The sequence below is a fragment of the Lolium rigidum genome, chromosome 6 (assembly GCF_022539505.1).
Source record: "Lolium rigidum isolate FL_2022 chromosome 6, APGP_CSIRO_Lrig_0.1, whole genome shotgun sequence".
NCBI classification, from domain to species: domain Eukaryota; kingdom Viridiplantae; phylum Streptophyta; class Magnoliopsida; order Poales; family Poaceae; genus Lolium; species Lolium rigidum.
Genome location: NC_061513.1, coordinates 86,523,485 through 86,535,863, shown reverse-complemented (window position 1 = coordinate 86,535,863; position 12,379 = coordinate 86,523,485). Strand labels below are relative to the sequence as shown.

General features: G+C 47.6%; 1 protein-coding gene across 1 annotated transcript; it reads left to right on the top strand.

Moving 5' to 3' along the window:
- The first annotated feature begins 1,156 nt into the window (after window positions 1-1,156).
- LOC124662899 (WAT1-related protein At5g07050-like) lies at window positions 1,157-10,775 on the top strand. Its single transcript, XM_047200680.1, has 6 exons — window positions 1,157-1,297; window positions 9,066-9,277; window positions 9,400-9,462; window positions 9,669-9,785; window positions 9,887-10,298; window positions 10,386-10,775. Exons 1-6 carry the CDS (start codon window positions 1,157-1,159, stop codon window positions 10,773-10,775), a joined length of 1,335 nt encoding a protein of 444 aa, XP_047056636.1.
- Window positions 10,776-12,379: the final 1,604 nt, after the last annotated feature.

Genomic DNA, 12,379 nt, shown 5'->3' with positions numbered 1-12,379 from the left:
ATAACAATTCAAATGAAGAAAACAAGAACCCTAACCCTAACACTCGGCGGCGCGCTCATGCTCAACGTCTAACCCTACTACGACTACATGCGCTCCAACGGTGTCATCCCGCCCGAGCCCGACGCCAACGCCGAGGAAATAAATGTAAGGAGGTTTGATTTCATGGATGTTAGTTTTATTCATGAAGGAAGAGCACCGAATGTGCATGCTACAATTTAGCTCGTAATACTCTAGATTTACTTTAAGGACGCCCCCTGTGGCTCCTAAACTCTCCTGGTATAGATCTTGTACGTCTTATGATTGTTCAATAAAGAGATCTGTGTCCCCTAAAAAAAGCAGTATTTCATGAAATATAGACAATAATATGAAGATCTATTATACCAAATGCATATAATATGAAAACATATTTCATGATAATTCTTGAAATATGATTTGTTTTCATTGTATGTTTATATTTTACATCTATACATAATTAAATTTCACAAAGTTTGACTTTAACCAAACTTTATATATGACCTATTTTGGGCAGGAGGAAGTAATTTTCAGTACTTAAATTGAAACCATGAAGGACAAAGATAACTCATATGTAGATTTTTTTATCTATGCTATTAAATAAATACTATATGAAGGACAAAGATAACTCATATGCACTTCAGCTGCAGGAACAATAAAACGCTAAGGCGGGGCGACGGTGAAGCTCGGCGACCGCCGTGGACTGCGGTGGCGGCGCGGGCGGGGAAGCTCGCCGCGGTGCGGAATGTCGGCGGGGAGGCGTGGAGGACGAGCTGGTGGTCGCCTGCCCGAGGTGCTTCCCTCGGCGTCGACTTCACCGCCCGAGCCCGACGCCAAGCCGACAACGCCAACACGGGGACGTCGGGCGGCGCTCGCTGCGGAGGCGGCGATGCCAACGGCCTCCTCCGCTGTCTCCTCCGTGCCCGCAGCCCCTCCTCACGCTCCGCCTCCTCCAGAGCCGCCCCGTTCGTGCCCTCCCTCCTCACGCGCATTTCGTCGAGCACCCGGAGCGCGTCCGGGAGGTGCTCCGCGCGGCGGGGTGGAAGACGACCACCTGGACGCGTCGAGGTCGGCACCGCGGCGTGCGGCGGCGTGCGCGGCTAGGGGAGCGTCGTGCGGGCGAGGGGAAGGAGAATGGGGAGGGATGGCGACGGCGGCCGGCGTGGAGAGGACGAGAGGGAGGCTTACCCGCCGGCGCGCGGGGAGCTACTGCTGCGCGCGGACGACGGCGACGGCGATGGCGTGGTGCGGCGTGGCGACGACGACGGACGGCGGCGACGACGTGGTGTGCCTGCGGCGACGGCGAGGACGACGGACGGCGGCGACGGCGTGGGCGCGCGGAGCTCTCGCGAGCGTCTATGTGTGTGATTTGGGGATTTCCCCGTCCCGCGCGCCTAAGTGAAACGAGGGCAAGGACCTTTGGTACCGGTTGGTGCCACCAACCGGTACGGAAGGCCTTTCGTACGGCTGGTGGCACCAACCGGTGCCAAAGGCTTTTTTTTCTGTTTCTTTTTCTTTACTGTTTTTTTTTCTTTGCTGTTTCTTTTTCTTTACTGTTTCTTTTGTATATTTTTCTTTCGCTTTTATTTCTTTCTATTTCTTTTCTATTTCTTTTCTATTTATTATTTTTATTGCTTTTCTTTTTCTTTTATTTTCTATTTATTATTTTTATTGCTTTTCTTTTTTCTTTTCTATTTATTATTTTCTATTGCTTTTCTTATTTCTTTTATTTTCTATTTATTTTTTCTTTTCTATTTTATTTTCTATTGCTTTTCTTTTTCTTTTCTTTTCTATTTATTATTTTCTATTGTTTTCTTTTCTTATTTATTATTTTCTATTGCTTTCTTTTTTTCTTTTCTATTTATCTTTTCTATTGCTTTCTTTTTCTTTTCTATTTATATTTTCTATTGCTTTCCTTTTTCTTTACTTTTCTATTTATATTTTCTTTTGCTTTTCTTTTCTTCTTTTCTATTTATTATTTTCTATTGCTTTTATTTTTCTTTTCTTTTCCTTTGCTTTTATGTTTCTTTTCTATTTCTTTTCTTTCCTCCCCGCCACGACGCCGTCCGCGCGGGAACGCCCCGACGTCGCGCGGGAAACTTTCCCGCCACGACGCCGCGCGTGGGAGAAAAAAGGCGATAAAAAAAGGGCGGGAATAAAATTTTATTACGATTGAACTCTAATTAAAAGTACATAGCTCAACTGAAAATTAAGATACATGGCCAGATTTGACTGTTGGAGTCATTCAGTCATACTCTTGTCTAGCCCTATAGTACTCGCCACTGTAGTCGTCGTAGTCGCCGTCATCATCGTCGCTGGCATCGGGGTCGCGGTAGTCGAACCTCGGCGGGAGAGCACGCGTGGGCTGGGACTGAGGGTAGCGCAGGCGGGGGCCACGGTAGGCCATGACGCCCGGGAGAGTCCGGCCGCGCCACCACGGCCGACGGCCGGCCTCGTTGAAGTTCGAAGGAGGTGGGCCGCCCTCCTCGTGCTCGGCAAGCGCCCTCTCACGCCGATTGATGAAGAAGCTTTCCCAAGTCGGGCCGTAGTCGGGATGCCACCGGGGATTCCTCCCGCCGCTCGGCGTGAGCTCGAAGTAGTAGTGGTTCGTGATGGCCATCTCGCGCGCCACACCTAGAGGGACCGGAGGGACCGGTACGCCTCCGACGCTTAGCAACCAAGCCGGTCGGGACGCGGTAGCCCGGCGGGCGAGGGTAGTTCGAGGCGCAAGCGCCTCCGCCTCCCGGGGGTTAGATATACGATGGAAGCCATGGGAGAGAATGATGAGGTTTGCGGATATGAGTCTAGATGTGATATGTAAATGGAGGCCAAGCCTACATATGTATAGTGAAAAAAATGGCGGGATGACGGAGGCGGGAACCGGTGAAAAAATAGGCGGAAACCCTTTAGTACCGGCTGGTGGGTGCAACCGGTACTAAAGGTGGTTTTCTGTCATGTAACAAAGTCTGTCGGTGGGATAAGGACGCGTGGGTAACCTTTAGTACCGGCTGGTGGGTGCAACCGGTACTAAAGGTGGTTTTCTCGTCATGTAACAAAGCTGTCGGTGGGATAAGGACGCGTGGGTAACCTTTAGTACCTAGCTGGTGGGTGCAACCGGTACTAAAGGTGGTTTTCCGTCATGTAACAAAGTCTGTCGGTGGGATAAGGACGCGTGGGTAACCTTTAGTACCGGCTGGTGGGTGCAACCGGTACTAAAGGCGTCGGCATGATAAGGACGCCCTGCTCGATGAGATAAAGCATGTAGCGCATGACGCCCTGCTCGAAGGAAGAAGACAAAGTAGAAGCGGCGCCGTGCCTATAAAAGGAGCATCGCCATGGCAAGCAGCTCAACAAGCCAACATGGATGGAGAGTTTCATCCCCATGGATGGAGGAAAGGGTTGGGAAATCTCCGTGGCGGAACTTCTCGAAGATGCCCTTGGTGCACACGACCTATGGCATCTTCGGAAGTTCCGCCTCGAAAAATTTCCCCGGAAGCCCGTGAAAGACTCCATCTCCTCTAACAATGTTGTGGAAGGATAGGGAAATCTCCCGTGGCGGAACTTCTCGAATATGCCCTTGGTGCACATGTCCTATATATGGCATATTCGGAAGTTCCGCCTTGGAAAAATTTCCATGCAAGCCCGTGAAAGCTCCATTGTTAACATCATTACACAAAAGTGATTTCCATATTAAGATACACAAGTTATGATCCCTATCTAGCTAGTTTTCCGAGTTTTCTTCGTCCTGTTTCCCTTTCTTCGATCGCGACGCAACCATGGACAATCTTCATTATTTAAGATGATGCTTGGGTCAGCTTTTCACCTTGAAGGGTGGAATATCATCAAACTTATTATAATCTTCCGACATGTCTGTCTTGTCCTCTACTCCCACGATGTTTCTTTTTCTCGAAAGAACTATGTGCCGCTTTGGCTCATCGTATGATGTGTCCTCTTGCCTTTCTTTTCTTTTCTTCGGTTTGCTAGACATGTCCTTCACATAAAAAACCCGAGCCACTTCACCGGCTAGGACGAATGGTTCGGTGTCGTACCCTAGATTCTTGAGATCCACCGTAGTCATTCCGTATCGCGGGTCTACCTGTACCCCATCTTTCAGAGTTGAACCATTTGCACCGGAACAAAGGGACCTTGAAATTAGGTCCATATTCAAGTTCCCATATCTCCTCTATGTACCCATAATATGTGACCTTCTTCCCATTGTCATCTGCTTGCATCAAAGCGGACACCACTGTTTTGGTTGGTGCTCTTTTTATCTTGGGCGAACGTGTAAAATGTGTTCCCATTAATCTCGTACCCTTGAAAAGTCGATATAGTCGAAGAAGGTTGCTTGGCCAACAAGTATAGCTGCTCGTCATCAGTGGCATTCATGAGACGTGTTTGCAACCAACCGCCGAAAGTCTTCATGTGTTCTCCATCAATCCAATCTTCACGTTCCTCCGGGTATTTAGAGCGTAAGATATCCTTGTGTTCCTCTTTGTACGGAGCCACCAAGATGGAATTATGTAGAACCGTGTAGTGTGCTTGAGTGAAAGAATGTCCGTCCATACACGTTATTGCTTTCTTTCCTAGCGTGCCTTTTCCACGCAGTCTCCCCTCATAGCGTGATTCGGGAACACCGATCGGCTTAAGGTCGGGAATAAAGTCAACACAAAACTCAATGACCTCCTCTCGTTCCATAGCCCTTGGAGATGCTTCCTTCCGGCCTAGCACGGTTATGAACATACTTCTTTAAGACTCCCATGAATCTCTCAAAAGGGAACATGTTGTGTAGAAATACAGGACCGAGAACGCCAATCTCTTCGACCGGGTGAACTAGGAGATGTGTCATAATATTGAAGAAGGATGGTGGGAACACCAACTCGAAGTCGACTAGACATTGGACCACATCCTTCACGTAAATTTTGTAGAGTAAGTGGATTGATCACCTTCGAGAAATTGCATTGAGGAAAGCACATAGCTTCACAATGGGTACTCGAACATTTTCCGGCAGAAGCCCCCTCAATGCAACCGGAAGTAATTGTGTCATAATCACGTGGCGAGTCATGAGACTTTAGGTTTTGAAACTTTTTCTCGGACATGTTTATTATTCCCTTTATGTTCGACGAGAAGCCGGACGGGACCTTGATGCTACTCGGGACTTCAAAAAGATCTCCTTCTCTTCTTTGGTAAGAGCGTAGCCGGAAGGACCTTGATACTTCTCTCGGATTCAGGTTGCTTCCTTCGTGGATACTTTCGTCTGGTCCTGCCGTGCATCCGGTGTATCTTTTGTCTTCCCATACACGCCCAAGAAGTTTAGCGAGGTTCACGCAAAGATTTTTCGTCACGTGCATCACGTCGATTGCGAGTGAACCTCTAAGAATTTCCGAGAGGGTAGCTCCCAAAATATCGACTTCTTCTTCCACATGGGTACATGTCCATCAACATTCGGAACAGATTGTCCGCCGGGACCCTTTCCAAAGATCACTTTTAAATCCTTGACCATATCATATATAACTTCCCCGATAGGGCGGGTAGGCTTCGTCCGGTTATCCGCCTCACCTCCGAAATGCTTTCCTCTCTTTCTTACGTGATGTTGTTTTGGAAGAAATCGACGATGCCCTAGGTACACATTCTTGTTTCCTAAATATATAGTGTCAGTCTCACCTAAACAGTGTGTGCATGCGTTGTATCCCTTGTTTGACTGCCCTGAAATGTTACTAAGAGCAGGCCAATCATTGATGGTTACAAACAACAACGCCCGTAGGTTAAATTCCTTTTGTTCGTGCTCATCCCACACAGTGTACACCTTCGTCACGCCACAACCGTAAAAGTTCTTCAACCAACGGCCTCGTGTACACATCAATGTCGTTGCTCAGGGTTGCCTCGGGCCCTGGATGAGCACCGGCATCATAATGAACTTCCGCTTCATGCACAACCAAGGAGGAAGATTATAGATACATAGAGTCACCGGCCGAGGTGCTATGACTGGAGCTCCGCTCACCGAAAGGATTAAAGCCATCGGTACTTAGACCAAATCTTAAGTTCCTTGCGTCATCCGAAAATGACTTGAACTCTCTGTCGATTTTTCTCCACCTGCGACCCATCAGCGGGGTGTCTCGAGCATCAAATCTTTCTTACGGTCCTCTTTGTGCCATCGCAACAACTTGGCATGCTCTTTGTTTTGGAACAAACGTTTCAACCGTGGAATTATAGGAGCATACCACATCACCTTCGCAGAACCCTCTTCCCGGGGGTGGACTCGCCCTCAACATCGCCGGGGTCATCTCGCCCGATCTTATACCTCAATGCACTACATACCGGGCATGCATTCAAATTCTCGTACTCCCCGCGGTAGAGGATGCGGTCATTGATGCATGCATGTATCTTCTGCACCTCTAATCCTAGAGGGCGAGACAACCTTCTTTGCTTCGTACGTACTAGAGGGCAATACGTTCTCCCACGGAAGCATCTTCTTTATTATTTTCAGCAACTTTTCAAATCCCTTGTCGGAAGTACCATTCTCTCGCCTTCCATTGCAGCAATTCCAGCGTGGTACCCGGCTTTTTCCGGCCATCTTCGCAATTTGGGTACAACGGTGTCTTGTGATCCTCTAACATTTTCTCGCAACTTCAACCTCTCCTTTTCACTTCCGCAGCTTATCTTCGCATCAAGAATAGCCCGACCCAAATCGTCATCGGGGTCATCAAAAATGGGCTCATCAAATATGGGCTCTTCTTCGACTTCGTCTTCCCCATTCTACTATCACCGTCTTCGGTGAACATAGGATAGTTGTCACTATCCTCTTCTTCTTCGTTGTCTTCCAATATAATCCCTCTTTCTCCGTGCTTGGTCCAACAATTATAGCTGGGCATGAAACCGTTCTGCAGCGAGGTGGACGTGAATGGTCTTTGAGGTAGAGTAATCCGTCATATTCTTACGGGAACTACATGGACAATAGATGAAACCATTCGATCGCTGTTTGCCTCAGCCACGTTGAGAAAATAATGCATGCCATTAATGAAGTCGGGACGGCACCGGTCACCGTACATCCATTGTCGATTCATCCGCATTTTATATGTATATCAAATATCATTAATTACACAACATCGTGGATATATGAGTGACAAACTAAATTAATATTCAAGTTCATCGAGATAAAACTAAGTTTTTTTATAAAAAGAAGAGGCTCACCGAGGTTGTACGGTGCCGGCTAGGGGACGACAGCGGCGATCGACGGCGGTAAGACGGGGATGATACTAATTAAAACCTACAAAATATACCATAATATCAGGTCAAATTGATTATAAAAAGTAAAATCCCTAACTTAGGAATTTCATCGAACACCTTGCTAGCACTAGAAAAATAGTACGAGTTAAAACTACCAAAGAGATGTGCAAAATTAGGAACGCCGGAAGAAAGGATGATAGTGCTAACCGTTGGATAGATGAATGCCCTTATTCTTGTTAAAATGGTGGAGAAAAATTAGTGATTTATTGGAGTGTGAGAGGTGCAAAAATTTTGTGTGTGAGAGGAAGAACGAGGAAAGGAGCCGGCCGGGGACGACCAGGGACGGGCTCGATCGATGATGATATAGGGGGAACCCTTTGGTACCGGTTCGTGTTACAAACCGGTACCAAAGGTCCTGCCCGGGCCCCACCAAGCGTCTGACAGATGGCCGAAGACATTTCGTACCGGTTCCTAACACGAACCGGTACGAAAGCCCCTAAAGAACCGGTGCCAATGCTCCTCGCACGCCTGAGCCCGCGAACCGGTGCAGATTGCCCCATTGGCACCGGTTCGTAAGGGAACCGGTACCAATGGCTTAGATGGATGCCCCATTTTCCACTAGTGTGAAAAGGCATGTTATGCTACCCCCTCTCCATCATATCCTATATTCCAAGGGTGTTTGAAAATTATGTGTGTTACTGGATATTTTACAAGGATATGGATGATAAGTTAATGTAAACAACTCAAGGCTGAAAATATCGTGCTTTAGAGTTAAAGGTGCAAAGTGAACTTTTGCAAGAGTAAATAATAATTTTTGGGTAGTATTGTAGTTAGAGGGAGGGAGGGAGGGAGGGAGGGAGAGGAGAGGAGAGAGAGAAAGGGGAGGCAATCTCAAGCATGCCTATAAATTTAACTTTGTTATGCTTCCCTTATTTTAGAATCTTCACGGGGAAAAAGACAAAGGCATATTTTATGTAATCAGCTAAACTATAAAATAGAAAAATCTGGTTAAAAAGCTACATTATCATGAGCACTACAATAATCAAACGCTATCTAAGTCACCTGGAAATGGTGCTCCCGTATATAGGTTATGTTTCACCCGCCTCACAGCCGAGTCTCAACTGCGCCTTTTCTAAATCTATCCAAGACGGTAAGCCTTCACCAGTCAGCAGTCTGCATGATGAATGTATGTTTGGCAGAATCCACTAGGTGGTATTACAATGGTGGCAATCAAACAAGCATGTCGGCTTAGGTACAAAATCAAGGGCTGCAGCGCACTGTTCTTTATGACATTGGGGAGACAACTGATGATTCATTTGCCTTCCAATCTGAAACACTGCTTGCTTGTCCTCATGTGAAATATGACCAAATTTGATGGTTTTGCGACATATGACGTGTGATGCTGCAGCACTAGCCCAACCAGGGAAGCTGTTGAGATCTCCCTGTTCAGCAGGTGGTCTTCATTTGCTTCGAGAAACCCATCAGCTGGATATCACCAGATGAACATGGCAGAGGCTCACTAATGAGTCCCACCATGCCAACGGCGAAGCCACTCGGTCTGGGAGTTGGCATACGTCTGCGCACTGGTACCGAATGGGCCAGCCTTCGCTGCCTTGCAGGGAAGAGAAGAGAAAAGGCTTGGCGCATGTATAATGCCAAGAACCTCAGAAGAAATATAATGCCCAGAATGCCCCTACGTGCGTATAAATAGGGCTGCCAGCCCTGCACATTTCCTTCAACTCAAGGTCTTTGTCTCTTGCTCCTTGAGTTCCCTAGCTAGCAAATCACTAGCCTAGCTAGAAGCTTCTAGCCCTTGGCTTTGCAGCTAGCTAGAAGTACCATACATAAATATCATCACCATGGGTGGCTTCGAGAAGGCCAAGCCTTACATCGCCATGATCTGCCTGCAGTTCGGCTACGCCGGCATGAACGTGATCACCAAGGTCTCACTCAACGGCGGCATGAGCCACTACGTGCTCGTCGTCTACCGCCACGCCTTCGCCACCGTCTCCATAGCGCCATTTGCCCTGCTTCTCGAGAGGTATATATATGCACACAAGAGATCCGTGGACGAAACGGTGCATTTTTTTTTGTCTGTGTTGTTGTAATTTGCATGGTTCACTGGGCTGAAGCTGATACGATGAACTTGATTTAAAATGGCAGGAAGGTGCGGCCGAAGATGACGTGGTCGTCCTTCCTCCAGATCTTCGTACTGGCACTCCTCGGGTTAGTTCTCCTGTCATCTTGTGTACTTTAAGAATGTGGGGAAAAACACATAAGTGGGCACCCCAATATAGAGACTAAGACTCTTTTGTCAAGAAAAGGTGTCTGCCAGATGTATTTTACTTCTAGCAAGTACGCCAAAATTTCCAGCTTTCCTGAAATACCAACGTACGTGTAACTAACCTGATGTATGCCCTTCAATATTACAGGCCAGTGATTGATCAGAACTTCTACTACGTCGGCCTCAAGTACACTGGCCCGACCTTCGCATGCGCCATGAGCAACATCCTTCCTGCCATGACCTTCGTGATGGCCTGTATCTTCAGGTATAGTACGTACATCTCTTCTGAAAATTTGGACAAGACGTCATCTGTGATCGATTTTAGACCAAAGATTTGACATTGTTTGGTGCCCTACGAATAAACAGGATGGAGAAGGTGGACCTGCGGAAGGTGAGGTGCCAGGCGAAGGTGGCCGGGACGGTGGTGACGGTGGCCGGCGCGATGCTGATGACGCTCTACAAGGGCCCGCTGATGCAGATGGGATTGACGGGACACGCTCACGGCCACGGCGGCGAGGCCCCGGTGGCCGCCGTCGACCCCACGGGCAGGGAGTGGTTCCTGGGCTCCCTCTTCGTCATCATCGCCACCCTCGCCTGGGCATCGCTCTTCATCCTCCAGGCGCACACCCTGAAGCAGTACTCCGCGCCGCTCTCCCTCACCACGCTCATCTGCTTCGTCGGCACCCTCCAGGCCATCGTCGTCACCTTCGCCATGGAGCACCGCCCCTCCGTCTGGACCATCGGCTTCGACATGAACCTCCTCGCCGCCGCATACGCCGTGAGTAGCAACTCTGATCTACTACTCCTTATCGTGAAATCTCGCACTCGAAGTGATCGATCTAATGTACGTTTGCATGATGTGCAGGGAATCGTGACGTCGAGCATAGCATACTACGTGCAAGGCCTGGTGATCCAGAAGACAGGGCCGGTGTTCGCGTCGGCGTTCAGCCCGCTGATGATGATCGTGGTGGCTGTGATGGGCTCCTTCATCCTCGCCGAGAAGATATTCCTCGGAGGCGTCCTCGGCTCCGTCCTCATCGTCATCGGCCTCTACTCCGTGCTCTGGGGAAAGCACAAGGAGACCCAGGAGGAGTCGGCGGCTCTGCGGGAGGCGCTGCCCATGGCCATGGCCCCCAGCTCTAACGGGGACGCCAAGGAGGTCGACGCAGCAGTACAGGGACACGATCCGGAGTGCGAGAAAGCCAACAGGTCAGTCCGGTCATCCTCCAACGGACACGGAGCTAGTGTTGTCTGATCGATCGACGCTGCGACAGGTTCCAACTGTTTCCAAGTGCTAACTGCGTGTGCATGCACGCGCGCGCGTCCGAAACGTCGCCTCATTGACGTTCCATGCTTTAGGGCCTTCTTGAGCGGCATGGAGGGAAGAGTGGAATAATTTTGCTCCGTGCCTTTTATTTTTGTCCTGATCTTTGTGTAATTTCCTCGACCAACGATCGACTAGTACTCGAGTACGCCTTGTATTTTTCTTCTGCTTTTTTTTCGGGGGGGAGAAAGAATGTCAATCGTGTTCGTGTTTATCGCATGTACGAGAATTTTGAGTGTTTTTGTGATCCAAACTTAATTTTGAGATAAATATTTGTCTTTGGCATGATTAATGAATGTAGTATCGTTTTCTTACGAGACACTCCCGTTCAAGTGAGAATTAATTTAGAGCTAATTCAACTCTACCATCGCCGGAATTTGCATCATGATTCGTGGTGAGTTGCACATGGGTTGCAATTGATATTTTCCAGTTACATATGAGTTGCACAAGAGTTGCAGCTCGGATTTTTCCAGTTACAAATAGATTGTATATGAGTTGCAACTCAGTTTTTTCGATTACACATGGATTGCACATGAGTTGCAACTCAAATATTTCCAGTAACATGTGGATTAATGTGAGTTGGAACTCAGTTTTTAACAGTTACACTTTTCTTTTGAAAAGGATAGGATTTCCAAGAATTTCCATTAAAGAAACTAAGTTATCTCTATATATACAAACTCTAGCAATAAAAGAGAAAAAGGAAATTGCATCCAATAAAATCTGACCTCTCGATCACCCTAACACCAGCAAGAGGAAAACTTTGAGCCACAAACCAGACTTGCAGGATATCACAAACGCCAAACATGCAACCGTCAGTTATTGCCAAGCGACAGAAGACAAGTGACGTTACTTGAGTGTGAATTAAGTTAATTCTCATTCGAATGAGCTATAGATGCCCCTTTTGTTCTCTGCTCAACTCTAGTACAAAAGCACAGATCTTGCTAATTTCGCGAAGAAAAAGAAAGCCTGCATGCGGCCGGGTAAACACGTACTTGATATGTTTGAATCAAACAAACGTCGTATAAGTTTACTGCTTATATTAGTAAGCAATACAGCCCTCTCAAAGAAAAAGGAAAAGAAAAGGTAAGCAGTACAGAACAACATTCCACTCATTGAACAATAATGTCTCTTTCAACGTCTCTAGGCAAGTACGGCGTCAGCCAGATCAATCGACTGATATGCATGGCTCATGGACTTGGATTCAGATTCCACTAGCAAGTGCACCACTACACACCGTGGCAAGTCCCAACAAAAAACAACCATTTTATGATTCTATATGTATGTCTTACGTGAGAAATGATCCTCAACTTTGCGAGATCTTAATGGGCTACCTAATGGCCTGACGGGACATGGTGTGCGTAAGTAACATCTCGTGACTGATTGATGCGATGGAACCAAGAATCCACAAACGTTTGTTGGGGTACTTGTCGCGGAAGCTGAAGTTCTAGTACCGGACTTGCATGGTAGAATATCTGGCTAGCTGGTGCTTAGTGTCGATTCCGTAACATCAATCATAAATCAAGAAAATATCAAAG